Source organism: Pogona vitticeps, chromosome 1 (assembly GCF_051106095.1).
Source record: "Pogona vitticeps strain Pit_001003342236 chromosome 1, PviZW2.1, whole genome shotgun sequence".
Lineage (NCBI taxonomy): Eukaryota > Metazoa > Chordata > Lepidosauria > Squamata > Agamidae > Pogona > Pogona vitticeps.
Genome location: NC_135783.1, coordinates 346,702,761 through 346,723,894, shown reverse-complemented (window position 1 = coordinate 346,723,894; position 21,134 = coordinate 346,702,761). Strand labels below are relative to the sequence as shown.

General features: G+C 41.4%; 1 protein-coding gene across 4 annotated transcripts in view; it reads right to left on the bottom strand.

Annotated features, from left to right (window-relative positions):
* The window catches only part of PPP2R5E (protein phosphatase 2 regulatory subunit B'epsilon), a 98,189-nt gene that overhangs the window by 31,970 nt on the left and 45,085 nt on the right, over positions 1 to 21,134 (bottom strand). For all 4 annotated transcript variants that reach the window (XM_020809801.3, XM_072986795.2, XM_072986796.2 and 1 more), the window contains exon 3: positions 12,998 to 13,194. In XM_020809801.3, coding sequence (XP_020665460.1) covers positions 12,998 to 13,194 — 197 coding nt within the window. The remainder of the gene's footprint in view (positions 1 to 12,997; positions 13,195 to 21,134) is intronic.

The window sequence follows — 21,134 nt, the reverse complement described above, 5'->3', positions numbered from 1 at the left end:
CATAGACTTTTAGCATAGTAGTAATATGATTGGACACTCCATGCTTTTCTTAAAGCAAGGAGTGTCAAAGGAACGAGAATTAATATTAGAAGAAGTAATGAAAGAATGGGAAGTAATGAATTACAGGACACATGTTGTGCCCAATATATGCAAGTCTGTTCACTGAAAATATCAATACAGTACGTTTAGATATTGAATTTCAGCTCTTCTGCTTGAGAAATAGATTGAAAAATTTTCATTTAACTAGAAGCTTTTTCAAAGTTCTTATAAACAACAAGAAGAAATAAACAGTTTTTTTTAAAAAAAGAAGCGAAAAAATAATAATCAGAAAACTATGGAAAGATTAACAAGTAGTTGGCCAAGGTAATTTTAAATACAGTGGTGCCCCACTTGACAACGATCCCGTTAGACGATGAAATCGCTTTACGATGACTTTTTGTGATTGCTATAGTGATCGCAAAGCAATGTTTCTATGAGGTTTTTTTTTCGCTTTACGTCGTTTCGGTCCCTGCTTCGGGAACCGGTTTTTCGCTGGACGACGATTAAAAACAGCTGATTGGCGGTTCCCAAAATGGCTCCCCGCTGTTTTTTGGACCTATTTTTGCAACACAGGAATCATAAAATGGCTGCCCTATGGAGGATCTTCGCTGGACAATCAGGTATTTCCCCCATTGGAACGCATTAACCAGTTTTCAATGCATTCTAATGATATTCTTTCGCTTGACGATCATTTCGCTTAGCAGTGATTTTCCTGGAACGGAGTATCTTCGTCAAGCAGGGAACCACTGTAAATGTAATAAGAGCTGTCACAATAGCTACTATGTTCCAATTATCATGATGTGTTCTAATTTGTAAGAAAGTATCTTAAATACTCCAAAGAACTCATGTAGGAATGAAGTTTGGGAAACTGGAAATTTAGGAATCATTAATTAATCTATCCGACTAGAGGTAATTCACGAGAATGGCCTTTTTAATTTAAAGCTGCTAGGCCTTCAGTGTCTTCAGTGTGGAAGAGATTGTTACTCTCGAATTGGCCTCTTCAGCCACACTAGACGCTGTTCCAAGTCCTCCATACAGAGCACGTCACCACAGTCTTTCGAGACTGAAGGGATGCCTAAAACCTAAAAAAAAAAAGCTAGGCCTACAGCTGTACTCAGCGTCCCTAAAAAGTTTGGGGAGAAGATGAATAAACAGGGGCATTCTGCATGGAATTGGCTGTGAAAAGGGTTGAGAGTAAACTGGCCTTTTGCATGGGACTAGTAGAAGAGGCAGAGGAAGGGTAAGGCTACGTCTGTTGGCTTGAGGTTGTCTGCACTTGTGCAGGCATGCACAAACTTGTGTGCATGTGCAAAGGGTGACACAGGCGCAAACAGGCTGTGAGGTGGAAGTGCGTGTGAGGGTGTGGGGAGGCTCAGGCCATGGACCAGCACCGGGCAGTGAACCAGGGGTTGGGGACCTCTGACATAAAAGATGCAGCAGCTGCAGATGGCAAAACCAAAAGCAATGGATGCAAATTTTACGGAGATTTAAACTAAACATTAGGAAGAACTTCTTGACAGTAACAGCTATTCAACAATGAAACGGACTATTTTGGAAGGTGGCAGAATTGTATCATCACAGGTTTTTAAACAGGAGATGGATGGCCATCCACCAACAATACTTCTCCTGTGGGTCTTCCGCTTCATTTGGGGCTGGCCTCAAAAACCAATGGGGTCCCTTCCAGCTCTCCAATTCTGTTATTTTAATTTAACCATGAACCTATTCCATTATTTGTTTTCCTTAGTTAAAAAGAAATTGGTTGTATTTCTGCCCTGAAGATCTATAACAGAGCCACTGGGACAAGAAGCTACATAGTACTAGGTCAAGTCATCCTCCTTTTGATAAACCTGGAGCAAACAGATTTATGTTCAACATTGAGGAGACTGCTATTAGAAATATCTTCCTTCAACCAAACATATAACAATTTCAAACAGGTAGTTTGATAGCTCCTTCCTGATGAAAGTTACCTTAAATCTTGGAAAAGATATGCAGGATGTCTGTTTCTTTCAGTATCATAAATATAAAATGACAGTGCCATATGAGCAACAGTGGGAGTATCAGTTAGTATCACACCTCTTAGCTGATAAAATGATAAAAATATTTGCAAGGCCCAGCTTCCATTAGACTGTCAACACAATGTAAAACTGGCATTTCTGTAGGTTTTTGTGCAGGTTTAAATTCACTGGCAACTTGTTTCCAGAATCTCATACCCATCTATCTGCAACATAAGGAAGTTTTAATGTGTGGCTGCCACAGGAACTACACACACCACTTACCTAGATGGGATGGAATACAGCAGTACTATCTCTGCTTTTTCCTCTTTGTCATTCATTCATTCATTTAGTTGTTTATTTATTTAGTTGTTTGTTAGATTTTTTTTAGCCACGCCATTACCACTGGTCTCTGAGTGGCGTATAACAATATCAAAACTTTAAAAACATTAAAACCATTAAAAGTAGGTAATATTATAATAATACCGTATATTAAAAACAGTCATTAAAACATTAATATTAATAAATCCTGCTGCTCATATGGCCAGCTAAATAATACTATTTAATTAAAATGCTGGCTAAACACAAAGGTCTTTGCCAGGCGGCGAAAAGCCGAAGTGTTGGAGTCAGGCAGATCTCTATAGGGAGGGCGTTCCAAAGTTGTGGGAGCAACAGCCAAGAAGGCGCTCTTTCAGCATGCCACCCCCCTCACTTCTTTCAGGGATGGCACCTTCAGAAGGGCCTCCTGGCCTTATCTTAGAGGATGGGCAGGCTCATATGGAAGAAGGTGGTCCTTTAGTTAACCAGGTCATAAGCTGTTTAGGGCTTTATATGTCAAAGTAAGCACTTTGAATTGGGCCCGAGCAGCAACCAGCAGCCAATGTAAATTTTTCAGAACTGGGGTGATATGAGTCTGTGCGGTGGCACCACTTACCAGCTGCGCAGCCCAGTTCTGTGCCACTTGCAGTCGCCAGACCGTCTTCAAAGGCTGCCCCACATGTAGTGCATTGCAGTAGTCCAGTCTGGTTGTTACCAGTGCATGTGTGACTGTTGCCAGGCTCCACTCATCCAGGTAAGGGCGAAGTTGATATATTCTCGGTAGCTGCAAGAAGGCACCCTTAGACACAGAGTCCACCTGGGCTTCCAGGGTCAGACTCGGGTGAAGGAGCACCCCCAAGTTGCGGAGTCTGTCCTTTAGGGCTGGAGTCCCCAACCTTTTTCACCCAACGGACTGGCTGGTCTGTCTCCACGGCCCGGTCTGTCTCCGGCCATGGACCAGTACCGGGCCATGGACTGGGGGTTGGGGACATCTCCTTTAAGGGAAGTGTAACCCCGTCTAAGGCAGGGAAATGGCCTTTTAACCTATCTGGCAGAGCACCTACCAGCAGCACTTCTGACTTGTCATTGATCCTCAGTTTATTGACCCTCATCCAGTCCATTATGTCCCTTCCACATTTGCTCACACAATTAATTCCCCCTAAATATTCAACTCCAGGTTTTAATTGAGCAGATGGCTCCAACTCCCTCAAGACCAGTGACACCCTTGCAGGGATCATAGAAATAAACAGCATATTGGAACAGCTTCAGATCACCTCTTCTGGGTTTGGCTTCTTAAGATCAAATAAGGTAATCAAAACAGCTTGAAATGTATACATTTAAAATAATTTGGAAAATCTAAATAAAGAAGCATCTTTAATAACTGCATATAGGCAGAAAAATAAGACTCATCCAAAACAAACAGAAAGCAAAATGAAACAGAAGCAAAATAAAGCAAATTTCCACATAAGTCACCAAAGCTATTACAGATCATCCCTATAATCTTATTTCACTGCTTTGCAACATGCTTCCAATTCAAGACAGCAACCCTCCCAGCCATGGGCATAAAGCTGACACAGGACAAAGTCTGAATTCAGAGTTTCTGAAGGTCAGGTATGCTTTTTTCAGTTAGATTACAGAAACTGGAAGGATAGCTCCTAGGACATAGCCCCAATTGGCCAAACCTGTTTAAGATGTCAATTTCAACCATCTGCTGAATGTTTATTAGGATCCCAAACCAAACGCTTAGATTAATTAAGAAATTCTACTAATAACTGTGTGTCATCAAGTCAATTGTGACTTATGGTAACCATACGCAGGGTTTTTTAGATAGAGAGTACTCAGAAGTGGTTTATCATTTCATTCTTCAGATGGCATCCTGGGACTGAGCAGCTTGCTACTACATGATAAAAATATTCCCACCCATCTCCTTCATTGTCAAACACAGAATAGCAGACTTTATCACAATAAAGATACAGTACTGTGTAGATGGGCCATAAAGAGAGGTATGGAAGGCTTTACCATGGCAGATCTCTCTGCAATTGTTAAACCCCTCACTAAAAGGTTTCCCTATATGAAGCAAAAGGAAGGAAAACTTCAGCCTTTCAAGACCTACTTTAACCTTCATTGCAACTCTAAGAGACGTTAGATGCAAAAATCAACCAGAGTACAAGAATTGAAAGTATTTCACCAATCTTCCATGCTTAAACACACTCCTAATGACATCAATTTGCTTTTGTTCTTCAGCTGCATTAATCATGGCACTGGGTCGATATAAATCGAGAGGGAAGAGATATATTTGATGCTGCTACTGCTAAATGACTGGAAGCCCAAAATAATTACCAGTCATCTGCAGATCACTGAGAGATCAACCAACAGATCTTGTTTTCCTTCTGTCAATTCATCATCTGAGGAACGCACATTCTGGAGAACTAGCAAACTTATACAAGTGATTTTATCTGTCTGGTTCCACAGTGGTAGCTGTGGTGTCATGATAGACTTTACATGGACAATACAAACAAACTATGGATAATAAGCTGTGGGCTTAATGTTCTTAAGAGCATGTATAGGCATCCTTCAGTCTCGAGAGACTATGGTAACGTGGTCTGAATAGAGGACTTGGAACAGCGTCTTGTGTGGCTGAGAAGGCCAATTCAAGAGTGGCGATCCCTTCCACAATTAAGACAAATCCAATCTGTCCCCTGTCCAGCTCCTTGATTTTGTTGCTTTTGTGACTGCCTCTTGGCCCCAGCCTGCTGGACAAGGGTCTCTCCAAATTGGGAGAGGCCGTGATGCACTGCCTGCCTCCAAGCTGAACGCTCGGATGTCAGGGTTTCCCATCTGTTGAGGTCTATTCCTAAGGCCTTCAGATCCTGCTTGCAGATATCACTGTACTGCAGATGTGGTCTCCCTCTGGGGCGATTTCCCTGCACTGATTCTCCATACAGGAGATCTTTTGGATCCGACCATCAGCCCTTCTCACAACATGCCCAAGCCAACGTAGACATAACTGTTTCACTAATACATAAATGCTAAACATTCCAGCTCGATCTAGGACTACTATATTTGGAACTTTGTCCTGCCAGATGATACCAAAAACGTGTCGGAGGCAACACATATGGAACGTGTTCAACTTCCTCTCCCACCGTGCATGAAGGGTCCAGGACTCATTGCAGTACAGGACTGTACTCAGGACACACACTCTATAGACCTGGATCTTGGTATATGCCGTCAGGTTCTTATTAACCCATACTCTTTTTGTGAGTCTAGAGAACATGGTACTGTAGTTGCTTTGCCAATGTGTTTATCCAGCTCGACATATAGAGAAAGTGTCAGTGATCGTTGAAATCATGAACAACCTCCAGTTCTTATGTAGAGATGGTTATAGAGGGAGGTGCATTTATGCCCTGGCTCATGGCTTGTTTTTTATTCAGTCTGATTGTTAATCCAAAAACTTGGCAGGCCTTACTAAAACGTATCATATCTGCTCTTGGGAGGAGATATGCAATTAATATTGCACTGCAGGGCATCAAATCTGTGGGACTGTGAACAGATTTACAATACCACACCAGAGTAGTCGAATGACTAGATGGGCAGGAAATAAATAAATAAATAAATAAATAAATAAATAAATAAATAAATAAATAAATAAATAAATAAATAAATAAATAAACAAACAAATACATACATACATACATACATACATACATACATACATACATACATACATACATACATACATACATACATACATACATACATACATACATACATATAATGGAGGTTCAGATCACAGTTCGCTGAATAGTGATGGGAGCATACACAGCCCACTACCAAACCTAGCTACAATAATAAGTTGTGCATGCTCTGAAATAAGAAAAAGGTTCTTTAATTCATGGCAACCTGCCACCCATATCACTCCCACTGCACTGGTGGAAGCACAAAGGGATACTGGACAATGAAAGAATAAAAGGCAGGTTGTACTGGGCATGCTACTCGGCAAGTATTGATAGCCAATCTGAAAAATAAAGCCAAATTTACAGTCCTTCTAAGGGGATATGCATGTTAGTCTATTGCAGCATGCTATTTGGCACCAGCTTTCACAGACTGTCACTTACTTCTTCGCAGATGGCATCTCCACAACGGTTTATATAAAATAGAACTGATTAGTTTTAAAGATACCACAAGACCATTTGACTTCTTAGTTGCAGAACAAGCTTGGGAAAGTATGGACAGTGTCTGGTATGAGACAGTTCCTCACTGATTAAGGCCACCGGGCATAAAACAGCTCTCCTCTCTTTTCTAATGGCTTTCAGATCCTGGTACCCTGACCACTATAGTCATTTTAAGTCTTTCGTTCCCACGGCAGTTCCCACATCCAATGCCCTCTCACCCAGCTCCCTTAAACGTCACACATTTTGCAGAAGATTATTACTGTTGCTGACTCCCTGAATCTTCGAAGGGAAAGAAAACAGAGCAGAGTAAGTAAATACAGTCGTGCCTCGCTTTACAATTGCCCCGCATTACGACAAAACCGCATTACGACAATCTTTTTGCGATTGCAATTGCGATCGCAAAACAATGGTCCAAATGGGTTTTTTTCGCTTTGCAATTATCGTTTCCCTGCTTCAGGAACCAATTCTTTGCAAATCGACGATTTTAAAACAGTTGATCGGCGGTTTCAAAATGGCCACCGGGTAAACAAAATGGCTCCCCGCTGTTTTCTGAGCTGGATTCCTCACAAGACAGGCAGCAAAAACAGCTGCCCTATGGAGGATCTTCGCTGGATGGTGAGTTTTGACCCCATTGGAATGCATTGAAGGGGTTTCAATGGGTTTTTTCCCCACTTTACGATATTTTCGCTTAACGGTGGTTTTCCTGGAACGGATTATCGCCGTTAAGCGAGGCACCACTGTATAAGTAAAAAGGTTTAAACTACATATTAATTTTAAATGCATTATTTCAGCAGCTTCTTAAGTGAAAGAAGAGAATGCAGAATACATACAACATCTATATGAGGCCGCTAGCGGGGGTCATCAGGAGGTGTGGAGCGATGTGTGACCAGTACGCTGATGACACTCAGCTCTACATCTCCTTTTTGCCAACTGCAGGTGATGCCGTCCTGACCCTCCAGCGCTGCCTGGAGACTATACTGGAATGGATGCAGGAAAATGGCTTGCGGCTGAACCCGGACAAGACGGAAGTCCTGAGGGTGGGCCCCCCCGTAGTTGGTGGCCTGTTGGCCCTCTCTCCTTTGGGGGGGCGACCTTGGCCCCGGTGAGCGGGGTCCGCAGCTTGGGCATACACTTGGACCCGACGCTCACCATGGAAACACAGGTGACGTCGGTCATCCGCTCCGCCTACTTCCACCTCTGGCGGATTGCCCGGCTGCGGCCCTATCTCGACACGGGGGCCCTCACTACCTTAGTACACGCACTCGTAATCTCAAGATTAGATCACTGCAACGCGCTCTACGTGGGGCTACCTTTGAGGCTGATACGGAAACTTCAGATGGTGCAGAATGCAGCAGCCAGACTCCTCACCGGAGGGAGAAAATATCATCACATCTCTCCCATCCTGGCTAGACTGCACTGGCTGCCCATTTGTTTCCGTATCGACTTCAAAGTCTTAATGCTCACTTATAAGGCCCTAAACGGTTTGGGACCTCGATACTTGGTGGAACGCCTTCACCCACCAAGTTCTACCCGAACCACCCACGCGAGCCAGGAGGTGAGGCTGAGGAGCCTGACGCCGAGGGAGGCCCGGAGAGAGAAGACAAGAAACCGGGCCTTCTCGGCGGTGGCTCCTCGCCTTTGGAACAATCTCCCTCCTGAGATTCGCACGGCCCCTTCGCTGGGTACATTCAAAACTCAATTAAAAACATGGCTTTATGTCAAGGCCTTCCCTCCTGCCAGCATCTAATTTAATTTAAATTACTTTTCTCTTCTTTTTCTATTTATTATTTATGACTTATTATGTTTTGTTAATTGATATTTTGATATTTTTGGATTTATGCTATTATAACTGTATATTTTTATGTTAGCCGCTCAGAGTGGTACCGACTTACCAGATGGGCGGGATACAAATCAAATAAATAAAATAAAAAAATAAAAATAAAACTTTGTACAAGTGTCTGCATGAAGGGAAGTCCTGATTTTTTCCAATGGATTCAACTGTATTTGCTCTTAATTATAGAACTCTTGATTCCTTTTTAAAAAAATGTAGAATGGTGACAATGAGACCCGTGCATGCTAAAAAGGCCGTGGTGGTGGTGGGAATCTATTTTTCAAGGATAAATCTACCCCTCGTGTCATAATGAATCACAAGGACTGCACCATAACCAAGGTAAAAGTTCCCTAGCTGTAAAAGGACATATAAGACCTAAAGGGAAAACTAAATAAAGGCAACACAATTCAGTGGCTGGCTGAGCTGCGAATGAAACATTTTCCAAAGCAGTTGGTCCAATTCATTTTAACAACAAGATTCAAGATAGAAGTACTTACTTTATCAACAACCTGGGTCAATTATATTTTTAATTCCTCACTATTGAAGAAAGCATTTTCTTCTAGCCCCCCCCGAAAAATCATAAATATGCACAAATAGCTGCTAAATCATACCACAGATTTTGCTTACACATCTCACTGATCAACACCCCTGCTCCTCATATATACATGAAGTTGCATTCACTACTGCAGTCAAATTTCTGCAATCTATTTGCAATAAGGACTCCAACTAATCTACATTTTTCCTCTCTACCTTGAGGCAAGGGTGCCTCAGACACGTTAGAGAACCTCAGACACATTCTAGTGATGTGTGTGCAATCCAGCCAGGGCAAGGAGCCAAAAAGGATAGTGAAGAAGGCACTTTTCTCTCAAAGAGCCGATGTTCCAGAGAAGGACAACGATTGCATTACCACTCAGACTGACACTACCGTCTTGGGCAGCAGCAGTGCTTCTGGTTTTTTGTAACTGGGAAGGTTTAGGAAGAGTACCAGATACTGCCTCCGACAGGCATACTATGAAGCTCCATCATATTCAAGGAAGTGTTTATCCCCAGCCCCTATTTCCAGCAAATCTCTCCTAGACAAGGCAGCATTGTGGTTGTTGGGAACCCCCCTTCAAGTACATATACATCTGATGTAGAGGAGGAGTAGACTGAGGGAGCTCAAGTGGGCACTATTTCAGAAGCCTGTGACACAGAAATCAGCCTCGCTGCCCCTGCACTTGCCCCATCAGTTGCCGGAACTCGTTGCGATGACAGGTTAGCAATCGCTGTTCGGAACATGCAGACAAAAACTGGAGTTCCCAAGAAGTCAATAATCTGGAAGCAACTGCAACAGTATGCAACAGATTGTGGCAGAGTGCATGCACTGCAAGACGGTGATGAAGCATGAGCAGGACTTGGGCTGCCTTTCCAACAGGAACATGCTCAACCACCTGAAGACTCAGCCTAGGGCATTGCTGCTGGCCAATGGAATGGGTACTTTGGGTTCAAGTGGCTTCCTTATTGTGAAGGGCAAGAGTCATCAGAGGGCAGTCAACCAGCCCAGTAAAGCAGGCAGGCAGATGGGCAAATAGCAAGAGGTGGAAGGCAGCACATGCCAGACACAAATCTCAAGATTAAGCTCTAGGCCATCCTGGAGGATCACAGGAAAAGGCCTTCCGTGAACAGAAAGATACCATGATTGCTCATCACCTATGGGAGATGATACCACTGGATGACCAGCCATTCTCTCTGGTGGAGAACAGTGGCTTCTGCAGGTTTGTGGCAGAAGTGGCGCCCCATTACTAATTATGCCATCCCAAACTACCATTAGGCACGAGGTGATGACAGATTAATATTGGGATGCCCCAGCTGACCAGGGCACAGTGGTAGATTTTACAAGGGATATCTAAAACAGCCACTGTGCAAAACATGCCTATCTCTCCCTAACAAGGCACTAGTGGGAGATGGGGAATTCAGGCATAGGGTAACACACAAGGGCAGGATACAGGTGGACCCTATTGAATGTGGCTGTGATGGCGGGCAGCCACAAAATTTACATTTAAGAGGCTCTAAGGGACATGCTGTAGCAGTGGAGTCTATTTACAGAAAGCCATGGTCAAACATGGTGATAGCACTGCAAGCTGGGAAGATGAAAGGGATGTTGCGTATGGCCTATACTTTCAACCTGCATTGCAAGGTATTGGAGACACATACCTAATATAACTGAGGGAGCCAGAAAGGTGGCAGGGCATTTTCACCACTGTCTGGGACAGTGAGATGTTGCAGCAGAGGCAAGAAAAATTGGGACTGTCGTGACACCACCTAATTCAGGACGTGGCAACTCAATGGAACTCTTGACAAACATGGCAGGAGCCTGTCCCCCAGAGACACCACCCCAGAGGAACAATATGGTAGAGACAGAAGTAAAGGTGTATATTCAGGAGCTTTGCAAGCTGAAAGAGACCAACCCCTTGACTTACTGGGCTTAGAAGGAATCTATTTGGGGAGGTCTGGCCAAAGTGGCAGTGGGACTGCAACCCTGCCCACCAACTAGTGCGCAAAGTGAGAGAGTATTTGCTCAGCAGGGGACACAGTCAGTACACACTGCTCATGCCTGCAACCTGAATCTGTAGAAAAACGTATTTTCCTGAAGATCAAACTACCACTGCTATGCCATGCTTCAGTTTGCTGCCCCCTCCTTCTGCTTCATTCATTCTTCTAACAGCTCCTCCCAAGACTGTGCTCACTCACTCAACTGTGCCCATGCTGTTGGCACACTTCCCATCTACCAAAGGTTATTTGTTGCTTCAACCTGCTTGCCAGTGCTGCCCAGAGTATTTGCCCAGTCCCCGGTTCAACCTGCTTCCCCAGTGCTGTTGGCATTTCCTGATGGCATTTCCCCTGTTCATGGTTGAATCAGTGTGTCCATTACAGCAGTGGCCCCCAACCGCGGACCGGGGGGGGGGTTGGCATGCTTTTGTGGGTGTGGTGTGCATGCAGGGAGTGGAGCTCGCTTGTGTGCATGTTGCACTTGTGGGGGGCCCTTGCGTGCATGCTCACAGCATACTTGCAGGGGACCGGATGTACTTGCACGCATGCGTGTGACGGTGCTCACAGGGGGTGCTCGTGGGAGGTAGGAGATCTCTGTCCGAGGCCCGGTCCTGGATAGGCCACGGACCGCTGCAGGGTCGCGGAGCGGGAATTGGGGACCTCTCCATTACAGTAATGTAATGTCCTAATACTTACATCCTGCTGGCTATTTATTTAAGTGCACTATTTTTGTTTTGTACAATCACTGGGAATGTATTAGATGACACCGGGAAATCCTTTAAAAATGTTTTTCATTTTTGTGTTTCTTTTAAGGAGAAAATAATGACTATATAGCATTCATATTGATTGTAACGGAGTTCAATCAGATATCTGGCAATTCAAAATTTTTACAATTCTGAACCCAAATCCCAAGTTTTGATGTTAGTGCACATCCCTACTTCTAAGTAAATTTATACAGGCCTGCACTTGAGGTCAGGTTTAAACAAATGTCATTTTGCACACAAGCATTTTATAAAAATTCACACTGCTGAACTATCCACAATTTGCTGTGAAAATGTCTTCTGAATCCTCATGTGAATACAGAAACAAAAAATCCCCTACATTAAACTATTTTCAACTTTGCAGTAATAAAGCATTCATGAGAATATACAATGATATATCAACTACAGTATATTAATATGCCAACTGCAAATAATTTTACAGTGTACTTGCCCAATACTATGTTATCTGTGCTGTTGTTAATTGTATGTTTTTTTTAAAATTTTAAGTGAATTGATCTACACCTCAAGGGGAAAATGAGAGGTATCATATATCCCAAACTCAAACTAGGTGGAATATTACAAGACAAGAACACTTTAAATTGGTCCCAAAAAGTTCAAGACTGAAGAGCACATGACTACTATTGTATTCAAATGATGAACAACAATCTGGTGGAATTACTTTGTACCAACTGATATTTTCAGACAGTTTTTAAAGCAAGTCCCACATGCAGATTACTAACAGATTCTGGAATTTATCAAGGTTTGAATAACTTCTGCGTAGGATTGTCCATTCCATGGAAGAACACAGCCAGTCACACCTTGTAACAAATGCCAATTGCACTTTCAAAAACAGCACCAGATCAACCCAAAACTACAAACTTGAGTCTTTGTGAAAGTGCAATCCCAGCCAGCCAGTCCTGGGTAATCCTATAACCAACACAAACTGTCAATTTATATACATCACGTCATTTTGTACGTAAGCATTCTCTATCTTACAATTTCTAGGCATCAATTCAGGAATCCCACTACTTCTTGTGGATCAGATAAAAAATAAGAAAGAACTGCACAGCATTTACTTATATAAACAATTAAGTCATTTTTGTAAGTAATTTTAAAATTCCATCTTTTGCTAGATTTTTAGCAGATACAATAAACCTGCCTCACTTTCACACTGCAAAATATCAGAATTTAAATAATCTAATTGTACAGATTTGAATGAAAAATGTCTTCCTTGTTTTGCATTTGAAAGTCCATACTTTGATGCCAAGACACAGACCAAACATTCTTACCATACTGAATATATAAAGGGCTCAATAGTGAGTTTGTGACAGAGGAAGAAAAAGAAAAAACACTCACCATTCTAACTACTTCAGGGTAAGTCTGCTCAGTCAAACAGCCTCTGCTTATTGTAATGTAATCCACAAGTTCATTAAGAGTTGAGCGCTTGTATTCTTTCATTTTAAGATCTGAGAGTGTGTCCATGAAGTCAAAAATGACACAGCACTGCTGAAGTTTCTTTAGGAACAACTCAGGTTGCTCTGTAGATGAAACGTCTGTAAGGGGGAAAGAAGGAAAACCTCCATAAGTCTAGTATTATTTTTACATGAAAGAAATTGTTTTTAAAAAGACGCATACACAAAAACACTGTATTAATTTAGTAACAAAGAGGTACTGGTAGCTTGGACACAGACATTAAACCCTGATCAATGATAATCAATGAGATCCAACATTTCAGAAACAAGCCAAATACTTCATTCGCTCAGAAAGTATTCCAATAGCAATCTGCCAAATAACCAAGATGCTTATTTCTACCAAACTTTAACAGAATTGGATATCACCAAATACAGTATCTCACAGAATGTAAGTAATAAAACAGTCTATACAAGATCAGAGGTGTTCTGAAACACTGATAAACTATTTATAGGCATACTCAGCTTGACCTTCAATAATATTTTCCCAAATGGCACCATTATACAGAAAATTCCAATGGCATTTATTAAGATTAGATGAAAGAAAAACCGGTGACAAGAGAAGTTTTTTTCCTTGTTAGCATCAACATGTTTGGCCCACAGAGAACACTTTCAGACAGACATTTAACACTACTAAAGTGAGTCATTTCATACAATAAACATAAAGAACATATCTATTTTATGTATATATTTGCTGGAATCCAATGGGATAGTTAAGCTGACAGGAAAACCAGCAATCCCCCTTTCTCTGAAGCAATCCTTTATGCTAGTTTTCAGGCAACATAAGGGGCTACAGGATAGAGATAAAAGGAAGTCCTGCTGTATTACCGTTTATCATCTAGAGCAAAGGTCATCAACCGCGGTCCGCAACCCGGTGCCAGTCCATGGCCTGAGCCAGAGCGGGCCGCGGAGACAGACCTCCCACCCGCCCAAGCACTCCCCTCCCCACAGGGGTTTTGTCCGCGCACATGTGCCAGCACCGGCGTGAGCACTCCCCCACCCCTTCACACATGCGCGCAGGTGCCCACAAGCTTCCCCACTGCTTTGCACATGTGCCCGAGAGCGTGAGCACAGGGGGGTGCCCCACCTTCCTCAGAGGCTCATCCAGTCCACGGTCCCAAAATGGTTGGGGACCGCTGATCTACAGCAGTTATTCCCAATTTGGTATACACGTACCCCCAGGGATACAAACCAGGATATTTAGGGGTATAGAAAAAAAATGAGTAATGGTGGGAAAAGGCAGATAGGTCAACAGTGTAAGACAAGATAAAAGTCAAAAACTGTGAAATTAATTGAATGCTATGAAAAGTGCAGTCAGTCAGTCCTGTGAGCAGTGTTCAGTGATCTTCTGGGTCCTCTTTATCTCTCTTCTCTTTGTCATAGTTTTAAATTTTAAATTAATTTTTCAAATAATCTATTATCAGATATGGTCTGTGGTGTACTTATTTGAATTCATTGTATATTTTGAGTTTTGAATGTAAATACATATACACAGTCTTATTATTCCATTACTGTTTAATCCCACTATTGGGCTAATTATTTATAGTTAAAACATGCAGATTTGAAATAACAGCAATCATATTAATTATTAACATTCTGCTAATAGGAAGGGTATAATTTATGGAAATAGGCTACCAAGGAATACACAAGTCAAAAAAGGTTGGAGACCAGTGAGCTAGAGCAGCCATTGTTAACCTGCTTTTTGGCCATGCCTAGACATGGGGAGATGAATTGAAATATCAGCACCACAGGTGCCTGGGCCATTTGTCCCCTCCCCACAAGCAGCCAGCTCACTCACTGCTCGTTGTGCAGCACACACAGACATCGTCATCTGCGTTGCACTGATCACGGAAATAGTCTAGCCGGTGCTTCCCTGCCTCCCTCCACAGCTGACCACTCAGCAGCTAAGCACAGGGAGACATATAATATTAGCTGTGGGTCCGATGGCAATTTTATATATATTTTAATTGTTACATATCTTTATTGTATTTTAAATGCTATAAGCCGCCCAGAGACCTTTGGGTAGTGTGGGCAGCATATAAAATAAATAAATAAATAAATAAATAAATAAATAAATAAATAAATAAATAAATAAATAAATAAATAAATAAATAAATAAATAAATAAATATCATCTTGCCTCCTCGCCAGAGTGGTCAGCAGCACAAGAAGGTTGGGAAGCGTCGGAAGGGCTACTTCCACAATTGACATGACGTGGACAACCATGGTTGCATGTGCAACCATTCCAGTGAGGAATAGATGAAACAGGCTGGTTCAGGGGGAAGAGGCCAAACAGCCGAGGCACCTTTGGTGCTGAAATTCATATTTGTGTCCCCCGGGAGATGAATATAAATACTGTACTGTCTAGCCACAGGCCTTTTAGGAACTCTTCTCAGGTTCTAAGGCCCCCTCTGGCAAATAAGAAAAACTTTTGGCTGTGTGCAAACAAGGAAGCAACAAAAACAGATGACACTATGCCCCCCCCCAAATGTGCCAGTCCCCCCCCCCGGACCATATAGCTTGCATTAAGAATAGCTGATATGGGGGGCGGGGTCCTGGCACATTAGAAGGGGACTTTAGGAATCAATTCTTCATATACCACCTTGTAAGGTTCGTTATGTGACTTATCCTATCCTGAATTCCTGATTCAACCTATATTTCGTTCATATTGTATTTATGGACGTGGCCAGAAAAATGTTGTGAACAGCTAATCCAGAGCAACATTTGACATATGCCGCTGTCAATGCAGTGTGCATACTGTATAAATTATATTTATCATTGTCGTTTAGCCGTGTCCGACTCTTCGTGACCCCATTGACCAGAGCACGTCCTCCTGTCTTCCACTGCCTCCTGGAGATGTGTCAAATTCATGTTGGTTGCTTTGATGACACTGTCTAGCCATCTCATCCTCTGTCGTCCCCTTCTCCTCTTGCCTTCACACTTTCCTAACATCAAGGTCTTTTCCAAGGAGTCCTCTCTTCTCATGAGATGGCCAAAGTATTGGAGCCTCAGCTTCAGGATCTGTCCTTCCATTGAGCACTCAGGGTTGATTTCCTTTAGAATTGATAGGTTTGTTACCTTTGCAGGCCAGGGGACTCTCAAGAGCCTCCTCCAGCACCACAATTCAAAGGCATCAATTCTTCGGCGGTCTGCTTTCTTTATGGTCCAGCTCTCACTTCCATACATCACGACAGGAAAAACCATAGCTTTGACTATGCGGACTTTTCTTGGTAAGGTGATGTCTCTGCTTTTTAAGATGCTGTCGAGGTTTGTCATCCCTTTCCTCCCAAAAAAGCAGGGGTCTTTTAATTTCGTGGCTGCTGTCTCCATCTGCAGTGATCATGGAGCCCAAGAAAATAAAATCTGTCACTGCCTCCATATTTTCCCCTTCTATTTCCCAGGAGGTGATGGGACCAGTGGCCATGATCTTAGTTTTTTTGATGTTGAGTTTCAGGCCGTTTTTTGCACTCTAATTTATATTAATAGCAATGGATAAATCTTTTGTATTAATTTTTTGTACTAAATCAATTGTTCGGCACAAAAATATTACACAATGAAATCACAAATGATCCGGCAATACTATAAATCTTCTCAAAACAGTTGACCATTCCTGTTTTATTCACAATAGTAGCTTAATTACCCCGTTACACCTTTTCAAAGGAACAGCATAAAACATAGATTAATCTCAAGCAAACAGGAGACTAATGTTAATAGGCAAGTCACAATAAAATACATTGATCTTTATTTGAACAGCAGACACCAAGCAAAGGCAAAGGGGCTTCTCTTCTACCCTGTAGTTAAGATTAGAAACAGCAGCTTTATTCAGAATGTTTAAACAACATCATGAACCAAAATGAAATGTAAATCAATGCCTGGGTTTAAATATTAAGTGTTTCACTTATACCAATTTAGCCATTTTAAAAGCTCATAAACGGCTATCTATGCACTTCTGACAGGAACCTCAGTTCTATTCACATATTTTCTACTTCTCAGTGATGCACTGAATGTGTAAAGTCAGTTAGCACATGATGGTGTTTCAGTTTTTATTGAAAAGCTTTTTCCACTTTGAGGGATTTGTCTGGACTAGGAGGAAGTGTTCCCTGAGCCACCTGGAGTGGGACTGTTAATACATGGATGGGAAAAATACAGCAGGCAGTGTGAGCCTTTAATAACATTTGCTAGGTTTTTGGCTTGGCTGTGTCCCTCAGGCTTCTGCATTCCCTTCAGGTAAATGCAGAAAAATTCACAGGAGCTCGGATGGGATCTGAGAACTGTCAAGTTCTGAGGAAGGAATGAGTTCTTCTGTGTCCTTAATCTCAGAAAAATCCAAATACAGTGGGGCCCCACTTTACGATTACCCCACATTACGACGAATCTGCTTCACGATGACGTTTCTGTGATCGCTTTTGTGATTGCAAAACGATGGTCTAAATAGGGTGTTTTTTCGCTTTGCGATGATCGGTTCCCTGCTTCAAGAACCGATTCTTCGCAAAACGATGTTTTTAACAGCTGATCGGCGGTTTCAAAATGGCCACCAGGTAATTAAAATGGCTCCCCGCTGTGTTTAGGGATGGATTCGCTATACAGGCACCGAAAATGGCCGCCGTATGGAGGATCTTCGCTGGACGGTGAGTTTCAGCCCATTGGAACACATTGAACAGTTTTCAGTGCATTTCAATGGGCTTTTTATTTTCACTTTACGATATTTTCGCTTAACAGCGATTTTCCTGGAACGGATTATCGCCGTTAAGCGAAGCACCACTGTATGTGGTTGCAAGGAACAAGACTTGCAATCTTATAAAGAGCATAACTAAAGCAGTTTTGACCTCCTCCTAGTCCCAAGACATTATCTGTGAAACTTAAAATATCAAAGCTTAAGTGAGCTGGCTTTCAGATGGATCAAAATTTCTGCCACACACTTAAGGTGTGCTTCTGGGTCAAAAGAAGTGACACAAAGCTGATTGTCAGCAGACTGAGGCCATACTTGAAAAGAAAACCTCATAACAAATGAGGATTTGTGAAAACAAGGTAGTTCTGAATGCTACAGAAAGCTCGTTTTTAACACTTAAGGGGCTAAGAGCAGAAACCATCCCTCAGTAGGCTGACAGTCCTTTAGTCGTCAAGCAACAACAGTGCAAAATAATAATGGTTCAACTTCTGGCATATAATTAATTGAGCAAAATAAGAGAAATCTCAAAAGCATCTGTGTCCCCTTAGCCTCTCCAGATGACACTGTATTGCAGAGGCATATATCTAAAAATATTATGATTAAATATGCCTTTAAATGAAACAAAATCAGGAAGTACAAAGGAATTATGATGGTGGATAAAGAGATTACAGGAAAAATGGTTGGCTGGGCTAGCTGATTGACTGATTGATTCTGGTTCCTGTCTTCACTGAGGATGGCAAGCAGATATGAATTTCTGAATTTTTCAGGAACAGAATCTGAGAAACTCAGGATAGTTAATTTCACTATTAATGCTATACAAACTACTTTACCACTTCCATTAAATGGAAGAATTCACAGAATTCTGTATGTTAATATATACATAGGGCTTGACTTTATTATTATGCGTAATTAAGACCATTTATTTTGTTTTGTTTTTTATTTTGCAACTGCCAATTCTGCTGTATTGCTAACCTACAGAGGTTACTTTCGAAATCTTGGATTGTTCACAGTCTTAAGAAATATTGCAGTTTACTCTGACTGGCTGACTCTGAAATATTCAAACAATTTTTTCAAATTCCAAATGCAACATATTTGTTTTTAATAATAAAAAAGACATAACCCCCAAATGAATGATTAATAGTATTAGCATCACTAAAATTGTCAAAATAAGAATGTATTGCTTGTTCAGTCATTGGAATTTAAATGTGGTTGGTTTCTGATATTAATTTAAATGGGGCACACATTATTTTTCCCAAAATGATTATTTCAAATAAGTTCTAATGTTTATTTCAACTTCCATAAGCAGCAGCAGACAATTAGCAACATGATACTAAACAGTGTATTTTTTCTAGAGTGGATAAAAATCAATGATTTTTAAATCAAAGTGATTTAAAGCAGTATTTCAATTTTTAAAAATTAAATTGTCAAAAACATCAATTTCTTAAAAATGTAAATTGTGATTTAAATCATGATTTAAATGAATTTGATCTAAACCATATCCATCCTGATTTTTTTCCATTTGCAAACTGTATTAATTTTCAGAACAGCAACTGAAAGAAGCAATCACAACATAGCTCAAAATCCAGTCGGACATGCCACCTCCCTCCTACTGACATAACCTTAGTCCAGCCCCTCTCAAGGAGGTACAGTGGGGAATCAGACGCCCAACCTCTGGTTCCACAGCCAGAAACCTCAAACACTGTATGAGCTATATGTTCTTCTGCCTCCCTAGGCATCCTTCAGTCTCGAGAGACTATGGCAACGTGCTCTGTATGGAGGAGCATATATCAGTGATATACCTCCCTAACTCCAATTTTAAAAACACAGAACAGAGTATCAATTGGGAAGGGTAATGTGTGGCTGAACCAGGAGCATAGCTAACTTTTGCAGAATAACTTTATAGAAGGGCGGGATAAAAATCTAATAATAAATAAATAAAAATATTCAAATAATTCCAAAAAAATTATCCCATGTCTGACCATGTTTACATACCTACTTTTTATTTTATGTTTTAATAGCTCCATTTGCCCTTTTATTTATACTTCCTTCAACAGAGATTAATGCAGGTACAGTGGTGCCCCACTTGACAATTAATCCACTTGACAACAAATCTGCTTTACGATGAGTTTTTTGCGATCGCTATTCAGATCGCAAAAAGATTATTCAAAGGGTTTTTTTCGCTTGACAACGATCGGTTCCTTGCTTCGGGAACCGATTTTTCACTTAACGACAATCAAAAACAGCTGATCATCGGGTTTTCAAAATGGCTCCCCGCTGTGTTCAGGACGGATTCTTCGCAAGACAGACACTGGAAAATGGCCGCCCTATGGAGGATCTTCGCTGGACGGTGAGGTATTTCCCCCATTGGAACACACTGACCGATTTCCAATGCATTTCAATTGGTTTTTTTTTTCGCTTGATGACGATTTCGCTCTACAGCGATTTTGCTGGAACGGATTATCGTCGTCAAGCGGGGTACCACTTTACACTATAGCAAACCAACCACTCTAATATATTCTGGATGGCCAGAACTACAGAAATACAGCAGAATTAGGCAATTTAAACAAAAACAGAGAGAGAGTGACAGAATCAAGTTGATCCAGGAGGGAATCTGAATAGGTAAAATGACAGGAATCTATCAAGTATATATATAAAACATTCATGTTTTTAAAGCCTGCGGCTATGGTAAGGTTATATGCATGTGAACTGCAGAGATATATAGATTCTGATAGTATCCACCTATTCACTGGATCAGGATCTTCGTAGCTCAAACTATATGTAGATGGGCAAAATGTGTGCAGCAGCCTACTCCAACATCGTTCCCACAGATATTCTTAAACTTCATTTCCCAGACATCCTAGCCAAATTCCTCACCCAGAAAATATCTGGGCTCCAAGTTTGGGAACTACAATTTTACATAATGGCAAAGTACTGTGATACTGCTAAGGACCATGAAAACTGAATTATCTTATTTTTACGATTAATGTTCACCATTTTTAAAATAAAATGTTACATCTTAGCCTTGTATTTAATTTTGTTGAACTCTCCACACAAATAGAAGTCAAAAAGAAATTAATTTCTAAAAATCAATTTTAGTATTGCATAGTACCAAACTTTAATTTTATCATGCATTTAGCAAGAAAACCAAGGTATGCAACTACAATAATATAATTTTCAGTAGCAAGTTCTCTTCTTATTATGAGCCTTACTTTTCCCCCAGCTGACAAAATATTCAGATAACTTAGCAAATTTGTTATTGTTGAAGTTGGACAGGAAGCAAATCTGTTAAGTCAGATAAGAATGAGGCCTGCTCCTATACAGAAAAAAAGAGTAACACTGCCAAACAAGTGAAGAAC